This window comes from Mesoplodon bidens, assembly GCF_964165515.1.
Source record: "Mesoplodon bidens genome assembly, chromosome: 14".
NCBI lineage: Eukaryota > Metazoa > Chordata > Mammalia > Artiodactyla > Ziphiidae > Mesoplodon > Mesoplodon bidens.
Genome location: NC_138170.1, coordinates 24,250,773 through 24,271,864, shown reverse-complemented (window position 1 = coordinate 24,271,864; position 21,092 = coordinate 24,250,773). Strand labels below are relative to the sequence as shown.

The 21,092-nt window shown below is 60.9% G+C and overlaps 1 protein-coding gene across 1 annotated transcript in view; it reads right to left on the bottom strand.

Moving 5' to 3' along the window:
* SH3RF3 (SH3 domain containing ring finger 3) overlaps positions 1 to 21,092 on the bottom strand; it is a 211,567-nt gene that overhangs the window by 71,893 nt on the left and 118,582 nt on the right. Inside the window, exon 3 of the mRNA XM_081253776.1 lies at positions 6,473 to 6,826. Coding sequence (XP_081109902.1) covers positions 6,473 to 6,826 — 354 coding nt within the window. The remainder of the gene's footprint in view (positions 1 to 6,472; positions 6,827 to 21,092) is intronic.

The window sequence follows — 21,092 nt, the reverse complement described above, 5'->3', positions numbered from 1 at the left end:
GAGCCCAGGCTCTGACTCCCCGGTGGGGCAGGGTCCCAGCCATCCTCCTCCGAGTCCCGTCTTCATCTCTGTTCCTGTCGATGGAAGGTGGAGGGGTGTCCCCTGCCGGCAGCTGAGCTGTGAACAGCCGAGGACACAGACCCAGCAGAGCAGGACACGGCTGCTGAGGTGGCGGTCCCTCCAGGAGCCCGGGAGGCAGCCGTGTGCTGACCCTCAGGGGTATCCTGGCACAGGGGGCCTCCTCTCAGGATTAAGGGCTCGCAAGCACCAGGCGTCACAGGGGGCTCCAAGTTGTAGCAGTCCAGCCCTGGGAGGATGGCGCTGACCGGAGGCATGGCCACACCCTAACGCACAGCTCCTAGGACACACGGGGTGGGACGGGAAGTCTGAGGTCGTTCAGTGCAGCGCCAAGTTGTCTCGTGCCCCACGCCCTCTGGCTGCAACCACATGGAACAGGCTTCCCGCCAGGACTGGGGCCTGTTTCCTCCCGGCTGAGGGCCCCGAGGCTGATTCCGCTCTGATTTTTAATGGCTTACTTTTAAATGGCTCTGGGCCTTAGGGGATTAGTGAAGGCTTGGCAGGAGAGAGGGAATCGGGCAGGGAGGAAGGAAGGGAGGTGAGGGCTCCAGCTGCTTTTGGACAGAAATAACTGGGACCACAGCCTGGAGACAGACTCTTCCTGCATCCTGGCGACACCCCGCCCCTCCCTCCGGGCCTGGCCCAGCCCCGTGTGCACGTTGTGGGAAGGTGGTCCACCATGATGAGGTGGAATTCCTTTCAGCTGACTCGCAATAGACGCATGCTGGGGCTCAGCCCAGGAGTCGAGCACAGCCCAACCCAGGGAGCCACCAACAGTGTGAGGATGCCAGTGGCTCAGTCCTCGGGGCCAGTGAGCCCATGGAGTGGGCGACTCCAGTGATCCCTTAGGCCTCGTTCAGCAACAGCCCACAGGCATTTGACAGGAGTCTATGTTGAGCGCCCCCAGACCCTGATTCTAAACCATCAGGTTGTTACCAGATGCCAGAGGCTCCAGTGCTGCACTTGCCGGGGCCCCTGAGCAGTAACTGTGAACCAGACCTTTTATTTCCCACTGGGATTAAAAAAAGGGAAAAGGGTCTGCGGGTTGGCAAGCTGCACCCCCGCTAAAAGGGGGCTCCAAGTCGCTTTCCTTGACACAGACCAAGACCCTAGGAAGAAACACCTCACTTTAATTTTTAACACGTGTCCAGAAAACACTGCCATCACCCTAAGGGGCCGTGAAACGGGCATGTTCTATTCAGCACACGCTACCACTCCATAACACAGGGCAAAAATCAGGCTCTTAGGAATGTGCTTCCCAAAGAAAACTTAAGAATAAAACGTTTACAGCCTGATTCTTTGCTTGGTTCCAAAAAGAACACCCAACAGCCGGCAGGGCCAGGGGTTTGGGCAGGGAGGATGGTGGGCGGGGCCTGGGCTGGCAGCTCGAGGTCGGAGGCCCAGGAACCTCGAGGAGATGGTCTGTCCTGGAGAGGCAGCCGGTCGCTCTGTGCCGACAGGACGTCCCCGGTTCTCTCCATCAGCCCCAGGAAGCTGGCTGGCCACCTGAGGCAGAGGCAACCAGGAGGCCAAGCTCACCTCAGGTGGCCCGACCAGCCCACAAACTACTGACTCAGCCCTGAGCTTCTGAGTCCAGGTCTGCTCGGCGGTCGACAGACTCCTCCGAGGTCACATCTGGCCGTGCTGTCCCTGCTTTTGTAAATAAGGTTTTCTTGGCACCCAGGTGCTCTTGCCAAGAGCAACAGCTGCAACAGAGACCACGCGGCAGCAGTCCAGCATGCTGAGAGGTCGGCCGACCCGCCTGAGGTGTCGTCTGCAGTGAGAGGACAAGCCTCCAGCCTCTGCCCTCGTCCCACGGGGCCAGCAGCGGGGACCAAACGGCCACAGCTGTGCCAAAAGCGGGACGGGCCTCCCCGGGTCATCATGAAGGGGAGCTATGGGAGAACAGCACCCACAGACCTGCTCAGTTCAGGGGTGAAAATCTCAAAGCGCTAACGTATTGGGGGCTGGGGGAAGGCAGTTACAGGCTACTTCTCACCCATCGGGCATGGCGAGGTTCGACTCTGAACCAACAGGTGGAGCCTTTTTCCACCAGGAAGAGTCACAGGTGGGGGGCTTCCCTGGTGGCGCACTGGTTGGGAGTCCGCCTGCCGATGCAGGGGACACGGGTTCGTGCCCCTGTCCAGGAGGATCCCACATGCCGTGGAGCGGCTGGGCCCGTGAGCCATGGCCGCAGAGCCTGCGCGTCCAGAGCCTGTGCTCTGCAACGGGAGAGGCCACAACAGTGAGAGGCCCGTGTACCGCAAAAAAAAAAAAGTCACAGGCGGCCTCCTCGCTCTGCTTCCCCACACACGAGTCTGCCTGCTTGGTGGTCTTTGTTCACAGGAAGGGGCCAGTAGTGTAGACCGCCCCCCCCCACTTGCACGTGTGTCCACAGACGAAGGCATCGTCCCTGGCTTTGCACAAAATGCACGACTCTCACATCCCAACGACCTGTCGCCTGCCTTCAAACAGAAGGTGCCTCCTGTGGAGGGGTGGGACTCAAGAACCCGCAGCCCATTCAGCGTGTCTGTCGTCCATCCCTGTGACTGCGAGCCCCGTGTGGAGGGCCCCTGCGGGCACTGAGGGTCCGAGCACAGCTTCCGTCTTGGCCGAGCTCCCGGGCCGCCGGCCAGTGGTGGCCATGGTCGGGCCATGGCTACAGGGCCTGGGTGTGCAACCGCGCCCATACCGTGGTCCACATGGTGGGCCTGGGAGGGGCAGGGCTGGGCAAGACGAGCGGGGAGGCGGGGAGGGTCCTGAGCATCCTCATCACCCTCATCCACGAGCCATGAGCCTCTGCAGCGGGGCCTGAAGGAGACATGGGGCCCCACGGGAGGTCTCGCCTCCTTCCAGCACAGGCCCACCTCCCAGCGGCCGCAGCCTCTCCCTGTGCTGTTCCACGCACTCCCTGCCCCGAGCGGTGTCCTCGTCGCCTGGTAGGCTGGCTGGTCCCAGGGGCTGCGGTCCAACAAGAGCCCTCCTGCATCTGCCCGGGCTGCTCCTTTAGCCAGGAGCTCGCCAAACGAGAGGGAGGACGGAGGGACCGGCAGCTCACCAGGCCCAGGGGCCCGTCCCTCAGCCGCTGGTGATGGCCGGGGGCCCAGTGGTCCCTGCCCTTAACGTCACAGCAGAACAGACACGGTTGTTAGCTGACGTGGTGGACGAGAAGCCCAGGCCGGGCGGCCAGTGTTCTCATCCCTGCAACCAGCGAGTCGGGACAGCACTGCCCACGTCTGCAGGGAAAGCTCTTCTTGTGCAACGTCCTCAAGGATGAGATGGTTTAGTCGTCTCGTGCTCGCCTGGTACTTTTTTTTTTTTTGCTCTGGACAAGGCGCAGAATTACCTTTGTAACTTTCTGAAAATGTGCAACACAAGCCCAGGCTCCCCACAGGCAGCGCGCGCAGGAGCCTGGAGGTGGGCTGACAGTGGGGAGCCCGGGCATCAGTGCCCGCACTCCCCGCTTAGAGCCTGTCCCGGACCAACACGAGCGGAGGTGGCGAGAGGGGCTGCAGGCCACCCCACACACAGGATGCGTTGAAAGACGCCCGGAAGCTTCCAGGAGGACTCTTCCAATGCACTCCTCAGACGCAGGAGAAACACTCCCTTTTGATGTTCTCGCCGCTGAATTTCAAACACTCCCCTTTTCACTGATTTTAAAGCACATCTTTCTGATCTCAAGGGCTTCTGTTGGCTTATGTGAAGCTGGCCTGTAAGCCGTGGTCTCTCTGAAGCTGAGAAACACCGAGTCTGGTGAGAGCCTGCCGTTGGCTGGACAAGGCCAGAGCCTGCTGGGTGCAGGTCCCACCCACGGCCGTCCACGGACAGCAAGCACAGAGACGCTGGCTTCAGCTTCTGTGGGTCGCCTTTGCTTTCCGAGGTTGCCGGCCTCTGCATTGAGCAGTTAAAGCTTACAGACAACACGGAGTCTCCAGGGAAATGGTGCCGTGGGCTGTCCCCAAACACCTGGGCTCCCCCTGGGTGCCCTGGACCCCACTTTCCACCCCCATCCCCACTGAGCAGAGCCAGGCTGGAGGACTTGCTTTGGCCACTGAACAACTCCACGCAGGAGCCTGTAGGAGCCAGTGCACCGACGGCCACATCCCACTCCTGCCACGGTGGTGGGGACACTGCCACCTGGGGCTGGGCCATCGTCCCTGCACAAGGCCAGGTGGTCAGAATTTTAGCGTCCCTGGGTCACGTGGTCTCTTCACAATCACCAGCCCCGCTGTTGTGGCCTGAGAACAGCTGGGCAGACGACATGCAAGTCAGCATGTGTGGCTCTGCCCCAGCAAGGCTTCTATCTACCGAACAGGTGGCAGGAGGGCTCGGCCCATGCAGCTGCGGGTGTCGGGGTGAGGGCGCAGCGCCCCCCGCCTGTGGTGGACGTGTGGTGTGTACGGGAAGCAGGCCTGGAGGATTGGGGCTGCCCGTTCCGGGGCATAACCGGCCACGCTGCCCAGCCCAGGAGCTCCTTGCACCCCATGGGGCTTCCCAGGCAGTTGAGGGGGCGGCGACCTGGGTCATCTGATGACAGGCCGCTCTGAGCTGTGGGCAATCACCTCCTTTGACCCCCGACCTCAGCAAGCAGACATCTGGACCCTGAGCGGTGGAGCTGGCCTAGACAGCCTGTTTCCCCGTCCCTCCTGCTAACCCTCCCTCCCCAGCAGCAAGGTGACCGCGGTGCTCCGCTGCTCATGAGGACCTCGGCCGAGCCCGGACTTCTCCGCACGGCAGGGAGGAATGATTCATCAGGGTCGAGTGTGAGCGGGGCGGGCATTGGAGGCCCAGCCCGACCTCGCTCCCCTGGGAGCCCCGCTGCCTGTGGTGGACACACGGCGTGCGGGAGCGAGCTGGCCACCTCACAGCTGCGCCCTCTCGGCAGCCGGCGGTGTGGGCCCTGAGCCTGTGGGAGCCATCACGGGGGGGCGTCAAGTGGCATCCCTGGAGCCACGGTGTTTCATGCTCAGACCATTCAGAATGCAACGCGGCTGACTCGGGTCCCACGGCCACCAGAGGAGAGACGGCCGGGTGGGGGTCAGGAGACAGGACACAGCACACGGGGTGGACGACACCCCGTCCCTGCCCAGGACCTCCGAGTCCAGGGGTCGGGGAGAAGGCCATGAATACAAGCGACAAAGGCAACACAGTCCACGACAGATGCAGGGGAAGCCCTGCGGGCCAGGGATTAGGTGGGCGGGTACAAGCGGGCCGCCGGCCTTTCGTGTGCGTGGGCGCGTCTATGCCGCGAGGGGGAGGGGGGAGGGGGCAGGGAGAAGCAGGAACAGCCGCGCGGGGGGCGGGGGAAGGGGGAGCCAGGCCAGCACGGGCGCACAGGTGCAGGGTCGCTGCGGACGGCGCAGGGGAGACCGGTGGAGATGCTGGAAAGACGGCAGGGTGGTGGCCAAAGTCTGAAGGGCTTCTCAGGCCACGCTAAGGTGCTCAGAGTTCCTGGGAGGCAAGGGCACCTCCAGGAGCACCCAGGTGAAGGTCAACGTTACCGTAGGGCCCGAGGGGCAGCCAGAGGCAGGCAGCTGGAGTCTGAGGATGCAGACCCAGAAGGTGGCGCTGGAGGGGGGGGGCAGAGGGGGCGGGGTTGGCCTCTGGGTCTCACCCATGACCACCGACCTACGCTGGCACCTGCTGTTCGCAGCCCTGGTGGCTGGCCCTCAGCTCACAGGCGTTCAGCACCACCCCTCCTGTCTCCCGACAGCTGAATTAAACAGGGCCACAGCCAGGTTGCAAACTGCTTCCCTTGACCTCTCAACCTTTCTGACGATGCTCACTAAAGTCCTGAGCCTGGTCACAACTTTCAGTTCAAGTATAACGGCGGGAAAATGGGTCCCAGGGCCCGGTCATCTCATTCCTGGCTCCGACACTTCGTCTCTCGATTGACTGGCCTGTCGTGCAGCAAGCAGGACCAGCGTGGACGCAGCAACAGCCTGGCTCCAGGGCTGCCTGGTCTGGCTGGCTGAGAGCAAGGTGCCCCCTTTGCTTCCCTGATGGACGGAACCAGTGCCCCGTCCCACAGAGGAGGGCTCTGTACACACGTGGTCACTTCTGGTTCTGTCCACAGGGAGCACGTCAGCCAGTGTCACAAGATACTGAAGACACAGCAGCGCCAACCCAGACTTTCTCCCGAGTCAGAGGGCTGAGGCGGGCTGGGACGGGACCTTGAGAGGCTGAGTCACGGGCACTTGAGAAGCACCTCACATCTCCCTGGGCTGCCTGAATGCTGGTTGAGACCAAGACACACCTCCCACCAGGGCTTCGGGGGCCCTGGGGCAGAGACCCCAAAAGGCACTGTGGCCTGGCCTCCCTCACACCCACCCAGGGACCAGGGGACGGGGAGCAAGCGGAGCCGGGAAGGAAGCCCCGGCCCCAGCAACATTACCTGGGTGGGAGCACTGCGGGACAGGTGCGCCAGGTCCCCGATCCTGGCCGCAGCCCGTGGGTCACTGGAGCTGATCAGCACGGGGGCGCTGATCTCCATGGAGCGCCTGTGGCTGGCGGCCTGTGTGGACTTGTGCGTCACGCTGAGCGCCGTGAAGGAGTGCCGCTTCTTGGCATTCTTCTTACTGTCCACACGCCGCTGGAAGGCGCTGACTGCCCCCGTGCCGCCTGAAGTGGGACCCGGGGCCGCGCTGGCCTCCGCACCGGGGTCAGAGGGCACGAAGGCGAGGCAGCCAGACGCTGAGGCCGGGCCCAGCCTGTCCATCTCCATCAGCTGCTTGGCGGCATCGTTGAGCTAAGGAGAGAGGGGAGAGGCAGGCGTCAGTGGACAGTAGCCACACCCCACGTCCAGACTTCTGCTCGCGCCTCAAAGCCACCAGAGCGTTCAAGCTGCCGGACCCTTCCAACAGCACGTCCAGTACGAACGGTGCGGAGAGAACACAGCGAAGGCCAGGGTGGCATCTGGACGTTCTACTAAAAAGCTGTGTTTTCCAGGGGCTGCTCCCTCCTACCCACTTTGGCCGAGCAGGGCTGCCTGGGAAACACCCAGAGGGGGTGCCCAGGGTGGGAGCGGCCCCCATGTGCTCCCCACCTTGTGCACCAGCAGGACGCAACTTCCCCGGCACGCGGCCACCCTAGGCTGACCAGACTCCCGGTGGAGAGGCCTGAGGCTGCCGGCAGAGCCCTGCCCACAAGGTCCGGGGAGGGGGCAGAACAAGGGCCCTCCTGGAACAAGACACACCTGTAGACCAGGTGGGGACGGCGGGGTCCAAGGGAAGCATGAGCAGGGACCAGGGCACCAGCTCAGTGCTGGTGCTGGGTCGCCGTCCCAGGTGCCAGTGTGAAGAAGGGTTTGAAGTCTTTGCGGGGCGGGGGCGGTGCTGGAAGGACACACTGGATCCTGACGGGAGCAGGAGAGGAAGTGTGCGCGCCAAGGGAACCGTCAAGGGCACGAGGTCCCTGCAGGCAGGTGAAGGCCACATGGTGCCGGCTGTGGATCTGCAGGGCGCCTGGTGCAGGCGCCGTGCCACGTCCTCCCATGAGCCTGGAGCCGGGGGCCAGGCCAGGAAGGGCCCCTCGGCCCTGCAGCTCCTCCCTCGCATACCGACCGGGGTTTGTGGCTGGCAGCATCTCGAGTTAAAACCAAACGAAAGCACCGGCGCTGGATTTGCGCAGCGAGAGGGAGGGATGCTCTGTGTCCACAGGCCAAGCCGATCACAGGTGCTGGGTGTGCAGCCTCCTTCAGATGGCTCAGGCACAGGCTGTCAGCATTTCCACTACAAACTCCTGTCCTTCACTGGGGGTTGTAAAACTCACTCCAGGCCCCAAACCGTGTGATCTAAGTCCAGGATTAGCCCTGAAATGCTGCCTCCAATCAGGCTCAGCTGTCTCACTATGCTTTAAGGCTTTATTCATTTGTCCCATCAGCAGTGCTGCTCGGAGAGCAAGCTGGTGCCCAACCCCCTCCCTCGCAGGCTCCGGGGGCCCTCTGACCCCCGAGGACCGGCCTCCTTCACCCCGTGTTCTGCACCCACCTGCAGGGCCAACAGAAGAGCAGAAGCAGCAAGTGCTAGGCATGATGCCTTTGCTTATGGGCACCAGAACCCGGTCTAGACCTGCTTGCACGTGGCAGATTTCTGTACAGAAATAAGGGCACCGACGACGTCCCTGGGTTCAGATAATCCCATTCGTCCCCAAAGCAGCAGCCCTGGAGTCCCTCACACAGTCCCCGGGGACCCTGCTGCGTCAGTATCAGAAACCACAATTTCAGAATCAAGAAATCCAGGCACGGACTGGCAGTGTGCGCACATCCAGACCTGGGCAGGCAGGTCACCAGACCACTGGTTCTGTCCAGAGGGATCTAGACTGAACGGAACCCTTCAAACAGGAGTAAGACTGGAAAGCCAGGCACGGGGGAAGACGTCAGGGGTAAGAGCAATCGGACACGCCCAGCGGTTTTCAAGGAAAACAACAGCGAACAGGCGTGCACGCCGACAGCTCTGCCCTGATCCAGGGGAGGACTGTGGTCCCCACACATCCTCACAGGAGCAGCGGGCCGTGACCACGCCCTGGGGAGCGATGTGTGTCCTCCCTTCCCGGGACTCAGGGGTTGGAGGACAGGGCTCAGACGTAGGGACAGCACGTGTCTCTGAGCCCTGCCGCGCGTTCTGGTCAGATCCAGCTGCACTTCAGTGGGCACTGCCACCCGGGAGCCTTTCAAGACGCAGATTCTGGCTCAGCAGGCCTGGGGTGGTGCCCGTATCTCTGCATTTCCACAGCCCCCCGAGACCCTGCTGCTCTCAGGAGAGCGGCTTCAGAGTGGAAGCCCCCGCCCCGTGAAGCATCCAAGTGACCCAAGACGGCAGCTCTGCTGGCTCTTCCTTTAATCCACTTCCCCCACCCGGGGGCTGAGGACAGCACAGGTCGTCACGCTGGCAGGCGGCTGTTATTCTTCAGAGCTTCACAAACTTAGAAGCTGGCGAGGAATGGTCTTCGCCTGCCCGAAGCTTCTGTGAGGAGACACTGCAGGAGCCCCCCTTCGCTGACAGGGGCAGGCAGGTGGCTGATGGGCATTTTGATCAGTGCTTCTTGGGTGTAAAACACTCTGCTTTTCACCAACTAAAACCATCTGTGGGGTGGTGAGAATGGAGCTCCAGCTCCCCTCCCCCCTCCCAAAGGCTGTATCTGGGGCACAGCGGGAGCCCCCGGCACCAAGGCTCTCGACAGCTGGCTGGGCGGGTCGAGCGGAGGTGGCCTGCTGATGACCACCGGCCAACCACGTGGGACTGAGAGCCGCTGTCCCCCTAAAGGCTCGTGTGACCCTTACGCCAAGTGAGCAGGTCCCAGGCGGCAGGACCACGGCTCACGCCTCTCTGCTCCATCTCGCCAGACACACCACGGCTCCCCTCATGCACGGCATGGGGGTGCTTGTCCAGCCCTGTGGCATCTTCAGGGTAAAAACAACATATCGGGGCTTCCCTGGTGGCGCAGTGGTTGAGAGTCTGCCTGCCGATGCAGGGGACACGGGTTCGTGCCCTGGTCCGGGAAGATCCCACATGCCGTGGAGCAGCTGAGCCCGTGAGCCATGGCCGCTGAGCCTGCGCGTCTGGAGCCTGTGCTCTGCAACAGGAGAGGCCACAACAGTGGCCGAAAAAAAAAAAAAAAAAAAAAAACAACATATCCAGTGAGGTATACCTGTGCCTTTGGCAGTTGGAGGGGTTGGGTTCATTTTGGAGATTCAAATGTGTCTTTAAAAATCAGACCTTTAGGGCTTCCCTGGTGGCACAGTGGTTGAGAGTCCGCCTGCCGATGCAGGGGACACGGGTTCGTGCCCCGGTCCAGGAGGATCCCACATGCCGTGGAGCGGCTGGGCCCGTGAGCCATGGCCGCTGGGCCTGTGCGTCCGGAGCCTGTGCTCCGCAGCGGGAGAGGCCACAGCAGTAAGAGGCCCGTGTACCGCAAAAAAAAAAAGAAAGGAAAAAAGAAAAAAAAAAATCAGGCCTTTTTTTGGCACGAAAATTAGGTCACGCGAATTCTCACACTGGGAGGCCAGCTACAGTTACCGAGGTTCGGGCAGGGAGGTTCTGTTCCCTTCCTTTTGTTACGAGCGTGTGCCGGTGACCTCGCGGGCCTGCTAGCAGCCCCAGCCTGTGTTTAGCGGGACTGCGAACGCGAGACGTCTGTTAACACCAGGTGCAAGGCTGCCCCCACCCACTGGAGGGTGTGTCCTACACCTGCTGTGGGACAGGCCCCCAGCCGGGAGGAGGTTCCCTCCTTCGAGTTAACATTTCACACAGTGGGCAGCAAGGCTGGGGGCCCTGAGGGTGTGGCGGAATCACAGGACGACCGCCCCTGGCTGCCACCCCACCACCAGCGCGGCCAGCTGCCTCCCCGCCAAGCCCCCGCCACCCACTGCGTTCCCACTCGAGCCTGCTCTGTCCCCAGGAGCCTGAAGTGACGAACGAGCCTGCAGTTCTGCTGCCGAAGTGAACAGGCGAACTGAGCCCGCTCTCCAGTACCTGAGGTTAAATGAGAAACATCCATCCACTAAGGCCAACGCGGGCCAACACCGGAGCTGCACACAACTGCCTCGTCTTGCAGGAAAAGGCTGATTAGAGGCAAGGATTTGGGGAGAGATGATGTCTAAAAATGGAAGCGGAGAGGGGCAAATGGCATTCACCTCAGCCCCCATCACCCCGGGCTGGACAAAGCCCGCCTCTGCCAGCTGCCAGGTGCTCCCCATGAGGGGTGGACCGCCGTCCGCCAGCCCGCGGCCCAGCTGTCCTGCCAACGCGGCCCTGCTCCGGGGCGCCCCCTCCTCCTGGGCTCATCCTGCCTGCGGGAACGCGGCCGCCCTCTTCGCCCTGAGCCCCTCCGCAGGGTGCGTCTGAAAGCCAGGGCCCCAGACTGGAAGTTCCAAGGTTCCTGAAGGACCTGTGGTAATTCCCCCTGAAGGTGAACTTAAAGAAGACAAAGGCTGTTTTCCAGCAAAAGAGCACCACCTCCTGTGCACACTCTAGGGAACCGAGGGGGGCGAGGTCCCCAGGGGCGCATGGCTGGGGGCTGCCTGGGCACTTGCAGGGCACTTCTGACCAAGGTGACCAGTCCCACAGGGCCCTTTTGCCTTCAGGAGGCCACGGAAGTCCTTACTGAGGAAGGAGGGGCCTGCTGACACCCGGGGAGGGGACAGGAGGTGGGAGCCCTGGGTGTCCAAGGGGGAATAGCAGGCAGAGGGGCTGGAGAGACACGTGGTTGGGAATGGGGGCCGGGGGTCAGCGGGGCCAGGGCCCGGCTCTCCTCTGTGTGGGTGGAGGGCATGGAGGACTCCAGCGGGAGGACCCCCTGACTTCTGTCAATTTTCCAACAATGTCATTGGAAAATTCTCACAATTTAATGAAGAAAGCAACAGAAATACTGATGCAGCACCATCCCAAATTTGTTCACAATATATGTAAATTTACACATATAAAAGAATAAAGGAAACAACAGCACGCTCACAACGTTTCTATTCATTCTTCTCCTACACGTGTATTTTATTCACATTTACTCGTAGGATTATGGGTGACTTTGATTTTCTTCTTCACACTTTTCTGAATTTCCCTGTTTTGAACAACAGCCAGTGTATCAGGAAGTCATTAAAAACAAAACGAGCAGATTAGGCTGGAACAGCGTCCGATGTATGGTGAGACTTCCAGGGCCGCAGCAGTACCGTGTTTTTTCCACTCCATACAAAGGCTGAGGTGCCGTAAAAGACCTTGCTGCTCCCCAGTTTAGACGCAGTGGCTTTGGGAGCCGAGGTTTCACGGTGGATCTGGCAAAGGTTTCCTCCCTGTCGGTGGCTTGGTTAGGAGCCCGGCTGGGGGGTCTCTACAGGGAGTACAGACCCGGGGGCCATGGTCCTCAGAGGGCTCATCCCTGGCACCACACTCCCACGGGGGCCACAAGGGTGTCTGAGAGCTCAGAGGTGGACAAGAACCTACCAGCCAAAGCGGGAGGAAGGCTGAGAGAGGTGGGCCCAGGCAGGGCCGGCAACCCTGTCCACCCCCCACCCTTGAATGCTCGCCTGTGAATGCTCGGGGGTGGGGCAGGACGCCCCTGTGGGTTTGTCTTCTTAAGCAGGACGAGCTCAGGCCTGGGGGGTCCCCCTCCTTGCTCCCAGCTGGCGTAGGGCAGCAGTTCTAGACAAGGGGGCCGAGCCCTCGGGCGGGAGGCCCAGGTCTATGCTTGAGGGCGAGGCGCTCATGAGCTCCACTGCCTCCGGATCTGACCCATGCTCCTCCACAGAGATTTGCTGGTAATAAAGTTAGCACTTCATTTCCTTCTCTTAGGCGTTCATCTTTCTCTCAGCTGGATCTGAGAACAGGGTGTGAAGACCTCTCTGGGGACTTCCCTGGCAGTCCAGTGGTTAGGGCTCTGCGCTTCCACTGCGGAGCCCGGGTTTGATCCCTGGTTGGGGAACTAAGATCCCACAAGAAGAAGAAGACTTCTGTAACTAAAACCTCAAGGACAACTCAATAAACTCTCCCCAAACTTACATATTTAAGAACATATTAACATAGGAACAGTGTTGCAAATTTAGCAATAAGAAGTCCTAACAGGAGCAGATTTCAAACACACATTCATCCCCCTTTAAATACAAAGGTTTACAGAAGCGTTAATTAACCCCCGGGGATCATTTTTCTGTACCCGGTCTTGAGCCGAGCCTCAGCCATCAGCTCCTGCGTGGGGAGCTGGGCGTCACGGCCCAGCCTTCCCATCTGAATGTGCGCCCCCTGCCCGGTGACTGCCGGCGACCGGTGCAGCCCCCTGAGAGCCCAGGCTGGCTGCTCTGGCCTGGCCCACAGGCACGCCGCCACCTCGGCCTTGGCCTCCAGCAAGACTTGAAGCCCAATTACTCCCGAGGAGGCCCCACCCTGCACGGTTCACAGATCCTCATTCTCCAAATGACAGCGTTCCTTCACTCGGAATGAAACGAGACACTGTTCCAAATTGGCTTTTAAAGGATGGAAGATTTTCTTCCTTGTCCACACAACAGCCTCAAAGACAGCACTCTCGCAGTGGAATACAATTTTGCAAGGAGACTCGAGGGCTCCTAGCGCCAACAACGTGGGAATGGACACGCCGTCACAGGAAACGAGGTCCCCACGCGGCCCTCAGAGCACCAGCGCCGCTCCACGCCCAGCACCCAGGCCCGAGGATGGGGAGGCCATCACCCCGCGGCACAGACCGGGAGCCGAGGCCGGCAGGAGCGCGGGGCTGCGCCCCTGGCCGCCTCTGTGCCCGGGCGCAGCCTGTGGGCTGCAGGGAGGAGCCCGGATTTACTCTGAGAGCCAGGGGCCCCCCGGGGGGCTGTAGGCAGGAGTGAGACCCGAGTCACCTTCGTGGAGACGGTCTGGTCCACGTGTGACAACGGACCCCGGGGAGGTGAGACCAGTGGAGGGTAGGCTAGGAGATGGTGACAGATGACAGGGCTGCTCTCAGGGGCCCAAGACCCAGCACAGCTGAAAACTTTTCGTCTAGAAGGTTCTCTCTACATTTGTTTTACGCTATCAACCCCCAGGTAAAGGCAGGGTTAGAAATGAAGGACACGGCTGGGGTGTGGTCAGTGGACAGAGGCCCAAAGGCCGTGCCCTGAGCAGGGAGGGGATGTGGACTCACCCACTTGCGGTGTGTGCAGCAAACTCGAAGTCCTGAGAGTGACCAGGCCGGCCTCCCGCGGTTCCCGCCCCCACCCCCTACCCCCACTCGCCCGCTGTCCCTCAGCCGCAGGCAGCCCAGGGCATCACTGGGCCCCGCACCGCTGCTCCTCCGCCCTCCCCTCCTGCCCCCAGGGGGCTTCTCTGAGCAGGAGAGCTCGTACAGTCCCTGCCCCAGCCTCCCTGCCCCCTTCAAGCTCTGTTTGCACACAGGATACACTTCCCTCTAGACTTCGTCTTCTCTTCATCCTTCTCTCGTCCAGCGAGAACGTGGGTTTCAAGACGATTCTCCGCAGGGCCTGGCACATGGCGGCGCTCAATGGAAGAGTGACTGAAGGGCTGAGCAAGTGGAGGGGTGGATGGTGGTCCCCACTGGCCTGCGAGGTACAGCTCAGACAGGCTGGAAACCTGCTCTTTCGGTCCAGGGCTCAGATGCGCCAACAGACACAGGAACGGCCGCCCAGGGAGACCGCGGAGTCCTCAATGGCTTCACACCATAACTCCTAACTGCTCTCGCTTTGAGGATTTGGAAGAAATAAAAGCAACAGAGGACAGCTCTGAGTTTCTCTGAGGAGGCTGGGCAGAAGGAGATGAGGCCAGAGCTAGCCGCGCTTCCTCCCTTTGCAGTAACTGGCGGAGTCGAGGCGGCTGCAGAAGGTGGCGCCCCGAGTACACGCTGGTCTCAGAAGGGTCCGGGTCACCAGCGACTCGCAGCCTCCTCCCAAACAGAAGCGCTAATCCAAGGTAACGGGAGAGACACCACGACGGAGGCCCAGACGGTTAATCTGGGAAGTAATTCGTGGTCAAGTCTTAGAACTACTGGGGAAGCGACGGCTGGCACTGCAGGGCCATCTCCCCACAAATGCTCTCTGCTCTGGAGGGAAGGCACCCGGAGGCCCCGTGACCCTTTCCAGCTGCGCAATCAGACTCGCTGTTCCTCCCGCACTGAACACAGACCTGAACCTCAGCCAAGGCGTGCTCTGTTGTCACCTTACAAACACCCACAGCCAAATCTCCCCACAGCTAAGTGTGCTTTCACCTTCACCAAGGAGGCCCACCCAAGGGGCAGGTGGCCTCGTAAGCAGGTTTCCGCCTAGGTGGGCGGCCCCTAATCGACAGCCAAGGCCCACCCTTGCGGCCAAGTGGAATCTGCAAAACAAGCCTCTCCCCCAACTTTTTTCTTAGACACGGGTCCACCCAGACCCACTGCGTCAGACTCGGGGCTGGGCCCGGAGCTTTCCAGGGGGCTCTGACGCTCACTGAAGTTTCTGAGTCGCTGGCCTGGATGACTCGGTAGGGAAGGTAGGGATGTGGATTCCCAGGAGGGAAGCTGAGTGAAGGCACGGCCGAGGGGAGGGCAGGTGGGTGGGGAGGCCCAGGCAGCCTGCGGGGACAGGGAGGCCTGAGGAACCTGCGTCCCTGAACAGGATGAGGATGAGTGGATGGCGGGTGAGGACAGAGAGATTCCGAGTCAAAAAGCGTCCAAGGGAGGGAGCTCAAGTTGGCTGAAAACAATCCCATCCTGCACGTACTTGGTTTTCAGGGTTATTATTGCCCATGTGAGCGACACGTGATGGGAAGGAAAGAAAGCAGCTGGAGCCTGGGCAGAGACGGTCAGACACAGCACAGCTGGCTGCCGTTCCCTGGCTGGGCGAACCAAGGCCCCAGGAGAGGCTTGGGCTCAGCGGGCAGCCAGGCCTGGCTCCTTCCAACATCGCCTGCACTTCAGCCACAGGCTGAGACACTGTCATCTCTGCTTGTCTACTGAAGATGGAAGTCATCTCCGGTTTTTTTCTGGGCCCACCTGCAGCTGGACCTCCAGGCTGTGGGCAGGGCTACCACACAGAAGCTCCTGGGGAAGCTGCAGGGGCCGGATTCACAAGGCCTTGCTAAGTCCCACCATGTGCTTCCAAGAAGACAGGCTGAAGATGCCCCAGCTGAGACCTCAGAAATGGCTGACGGCTTAGCCCTTATACTTTGACCACTTCTGTGAAACACTGGCCCACAACTCAACAACACTACACAAACGCACTAACTGCCTACTATGTGCAACCACTATGCCAGGACCCAGAAGAGAAAAGAGTTGTTACTAGTCTGGCCTCAAAGTGGCTACTTATGTAGTTATGAAGACAGAGACGATGACAGGAAAACTGAGACATTACATGTCACTGTATACAGTACAAGATGTTAACTTCACAAATTGTTCAAAAAACACTAAAGGAGGGAGTGATCAGGGAGAGCTGGTCCCTATGCACCTACCTACCTCCGTGGAGGAAAATCCCAATGACCACACCCCAGCGCCCAGATCATGCCTTGGGGTGCAGGCCCGGATCCCGGCGGGGCCACCCAAAGGACACTGAAGTCCTGCCCCCCGGGAGCCCCACCGCTCCTCCCCTCCGTCACCTCCCGTGCTGAGCCCGCCCTCTGGTGACTGGGCGTCGCCTGTTGGGTGAAGTGTATTACTTCACAAAGGCACAGTCAGCACCCAGACACAGAAACGCGGGCAGGACTCATATTCAGGTCCGGCGGGATGTCCCTGCCCCCAGATGCCCACTGACGTAGAAGCTCATGAGAAATAAGTCGTGCAAACGGAAAAACAAAACGGAGCTTCAGGCAAGACCACATCTCCCCCACGTTCTGCGGCAGGAACCCCTGAGCGGCGTCTCTCCTGTTTCCTTCCTGGGGTTTTGTTGGGTCACCTCTGATGTGGCAGAATCAGGTGTCCTGAGAGTTGGGATCTGGGTGAGGAAGCAGGGGCCACACCTGCTCGGAAGAAACGGAGGAGCCGCCAGCCCACGCCACCCCCACTGGCCAACCCGGAGCACTGGTCGCAGGACGGTGTTTGGACTTGGTTGTAACCCGTCTCCACAGAGGATGAGGGCCTCAAAGGCTTCCAGCCAGTCCTCATGTCTCTGATGAAAGCTGACTGTTTACTCTGAGCCCTGGGCTGGGGAGACACAGCATGGGAGAGCCATGGCTGACCTACTGCTTTTCCGTTCTCTCAAAAGTACCTCTTGCATCCTAATTTTTTCTTTATTTGTCCCCCCCCCGCAGTTTTACTGAGGTATAACTGACATATAACCTTGTATTAGTTTAAAGTGTACAACATAATGGTGTGTCCCCTTATTTCAAAATTCTAAACCACTGCAGGTTAACAAGAAGGAATAACAAGGATCATTTTTACCCTCTCACCTGAAATGCTAAAACCAAATTTATGAAACAGTTTTCAGACATGGGACATCAGATAGCTCAGCAGTGCAGAATCTCATAAACCACAGGACATGGAGTAGAGAACGCAGCTTCACAAGTGGGGATGGGGATCATCACCCCACGTTAGAGGCGCCCTAGTCCTGCCTATCAAAGGGTAAGACCGAGGCACAAAAGCTCCTCGTCCAGGAGCTGCACCCCCTCAACCAGGGACACCCCTGCAGGTCTGTCCATCTGCATCCGAACTAGAATGTAGGGTGTGTGGAGGCGCCAAGGCCGAGTCGGGGCTCGGGCCTCCCGCGTCCATCTGCTTCTCCCCTGAGCTTGGGCGTGGACCTTCCACTAGAAGCCACAGACCCTCCCCAGCCTCCTCCCTGGAAACGCTCTGCCTGCCCCAGGGCCTGAGCTGAAAAACCAAGACAACGGTGAAGAAATAACCAGCAGTTACTGGCGGGGGGTGGGGGTGGGGTGGGGGTGGGCAAACCCAATGCACGGGGGGCAGCTCCAGGCTGTGGGCCTTTGAAACAATAGAGCTGCGTGTTCCCAGGGAAGCTGGCAGCTTCGATACCATATTTAGAGACGGAGGCTTAGAATAACATGCTCTCTTCATAAATAAAGTGACAAGGAGACGGCGGTGCTACAGGTGCAAGAAGGGCCAAGTTCCACATGGCAATTAGCTGAGGCTTAGACGACATCCGCCCTAATTTCCGCACTGAAGACAAGGCCTCTCAAATGGGAAGCAGCTGCCGTTAGTAACCGTACCATTTTGGGCATTACATCCATCCGGCTAAATCAGGTTTCAGTTTTTGCCTCCATCAACTCCCAGCATCTGTAAATAGCATCACTTCAGCAGTTTGCCCTCGCACGTCAACACGATTAGCCGAGGTCGTGGGACCCACCAACAGACAGAGGCCTGGATCTGGTTCCCCGAGGTCAGAACTCTCTGGACGCGCACTGGCCCTGGGATGAGGCTGCCTCGCTTTCTGGGGCTCGCCCATCCTCCCCCATCTCTGAGTCCAGAAACCGGTGCCTGCAGGTGCCGCAGGGCCGTAGGAGGGATCCTGACCCCTGACGTGTGGGGCAGTAGAAGGGGAGAGACCGGGAGCCAGAGAACAAACCCTCCAGGTGAGTGCGTGGCCCCAAGCGTAGGACACAGGCTCTCAGCAGACGCCACTAGGATGCATCCATCCAGCTAGTGGAGGGGTGGGTGGGGGCTGGCTCTGGCGGCAGGAGGGAGACAGGATTCCCGCGGCACCGCTTGGAGACACCCCGCCCCCACCCTCCAGCCCCTCCCAACGCGGGCCCGGGCTCTGTCCCATCCCTGCCTGCAGCCCCTCCTCTGGGCTCCTCCCTGCACGCTGCCTTCAGCCACCACTGCGCCCGCTCTGGCCACGGAGCCATGCGGCGCACCAGGCCTCTGGCAGGTCCACAGCTGGCCGACCGCGACCCTGCCCAGCGCCCGCTTCCTCCCTGGGCTCCTGCCCCGAGCCCGCCTCAACGCCACCCCCCGCGCCCCTCCCCGGGTGAGTCCCCCGAGTCACCTCCTACGCAGTCTTGGACCCTGTCATTCTCCACAAATAACTTTCTGCCAGGAAACCGAGATGAGAACAGCTGGGCACAGACCTTCAACACACCGTCCTCCGCACCTCCAGAATCCCCCTCGTCTCCTCTTCCCTCCAAGGGCGGGCCCTCCTCCAAGACCCTCCCCTCCCAGCCCAGCTGCTCCCTGAGGGCAGGTGAGGATCAGCCCCTCCCTCCCTGGGCCTGGGCGACCCGTGACAGAGCTCCGGCTGCACCCGCACCTGTGGAGGTGGCGAGCCCCACCCGGGACCTCAGTGCCCAGGGATGCACAGGCCGCCCGCCTGATGGGCCTGGCCCATGAGAGTGGCCTCCGCTGCGTTTTGGCCCTAGGACTCCAGGGTCAGCCGGGGTCACCATGAGGCTCCTCATCTCTCCTCAGGGCTTCCCCCCTCTCTGCACCTCTTTTTCCAGATGCTCCCATCCCCAGACGTGGCTCCCTGGGGTCAGCTCTTCTCAGTACGGGGCAGGGGTCCCCGGGGAAGCTGTCAGGACTCACTGGCCCTCGTGCTGAGGCCGGGGCAGCCTCATCTCTCCAGGTGCCCATTATAGTAACTGGTCACAAGGACACGGGCAGCCAAGTCAGCTGGCCTCCAGGAGCCCAGAGCACAAAACGAGGAAACACACCGACACATCAAGTTCAATACAGGTGACACTGGACATACAAAGAGGGGGAGAATTCCCACCCAGAAGGCCCCAGCTGGCAGGAGAGCTGATGGCTTCGCGGGCTCGGCCCTCTGGGCCTCCCTCCACCAGCCATCACCCACCTGTCCTTGCGGGCGGGGGGCGGGCTCGCCCACCCGATGAGGCTCGAATGTGCACCCGCTCCGGGGGAGCCGGCATGGAGGCGTGCTCAGGCTCTGTGGACGGACCGGCAGACACATCATGGTCCCCACGCCTGGGGGCCCTGAGCAAGCATCGTAGGGACTGGAGGAAGCCCTTACCCTGAGGGGACAACCCAGGAGTCTCCTCCAGAAGGCATGGGGGCTCCGGCCACAGTGAGGCTGGGAAGTGAAACAAAGTGTCCTCAGAAGGAGGGAGCCCCGGCCAAGCTCACCACGCGAGGAGGGGCCTCAGGGGAGTGAGCCGTGGAGGGCAGAGCTCAGGGGAGGCGCAGGGCGGGCGCCAGGAGAGTCTGATGAAGGAGATCTGGCGACCGCAGCCTCCCTCTGCTTCCAGGCAGCCCGCCTGGGTTCGCCCCTCTGAAGGCCATGCATTTTCCTCTTTAGAGTGAGCTGGTCTGACAGCTCTCCTGCCTCAGTCTGTACCTCCAAGTCCCCAGAGCCCAGGCTCTGCACAATCCCTGCGTTCTGCAAATCCAAAAACTGGCCCCTAGCCACTTGTCAGGCTGCAGTCACTCTCGCAGTCATTTATTAAGCACCTGCACTTTGCCAAGCATGAGGGACATTAAGAATAAACACGGGGACCAGGGTCTGAGTGGGAGCCAGTGAAGAGGCTGAGAAAGGACAGGAAGGGGGCTCAGCGTGGCTCATTAGGTGAGCAGGACTGCAGGGCTCCCGGCACAGAGACCCCGAGCCTGGAGGGGAGTGGGGAGGCCTGGGTAGCTGGGGTCTCGGTGCAGGGACAGGGACGTGGGGACTCGAGGCAGCGGAGCCCGGGCTGAGGAAAGGAGGCGGCACAGGGCGGATGAGAGAAACAGAGCTTCCGTTACAGTAAGGACACACGCGTGTCAGGGAGCGGGTGTTTGGGCAGGAATTATTCTAAAGAGACACCAGGACAGGCTCTGAGGGCCCCCAATCTGCACCCATTCCTGCAGTTGTCCCGTCTACCCTTGGGACGTAGATCCCACCCACGTGCCAAATGCTCCGGCCCAGTGTCCCCATCCTGCACCTGTGCCCCCGATCTGGCTGACGCCCACTCAGACATTTCCCAGGCAGCTGGGTGCTTCTGTTCCTCATCTGTCCTCTTTCGCATGGTGTCTTGGGTGTTTGGGGAACAGGTCATCCTCCCGTTCGGCTGACAAGCAGTGACAAGCTCCACGCACGGGACCCTGGGGGCTGGCGCCTGACCCCAGGCCCTCAAGGCCCAGAGCGTGGAAGGGAGGCCCTGCCACGTGTGGGGTTTGTCCTCCGAGGACAGGAGTGACCTGGCCCACTCTGCTCTGTCCTGAGCGACACCCGACGAGCCGGCAGGCGTCCGTGGGCTATGCCTTGGTCCCACTGTAGAGATGGCTGCTGGACGGTGCCTGTCCTTGGAACCAAGGGGGATGAAGAACAGGAGGTGGGTTCCAGGACGCAGGAGGGGGAGCTGGGAAGGCAGCGAGGAAGGGTCTGGGCCGGGGGACGTGCCGATGGACGAGTGCCCCTCTCCCAGAACCAGCGGCCCAGGCCCCGCTGTGGATGCAGCCAGCAGCTGAGGAGTGTGGGTGAGAGGAGGGCTTCTACACTGAGTCAGATGGATGCTTCTGGAGACTGGATACCTGCTCAGAAAACAGCACGAGGCCAGGCCAGCTCCAAGAGGTTTAACCGCTTGTCCCCCAGCCCACTCAGCGAGCCCCAGGAAAGAGCCTGCCTGGGATGGGAGCGGGTGCCGCGTCCCCAGAGCAGAGGTCACCCCGGA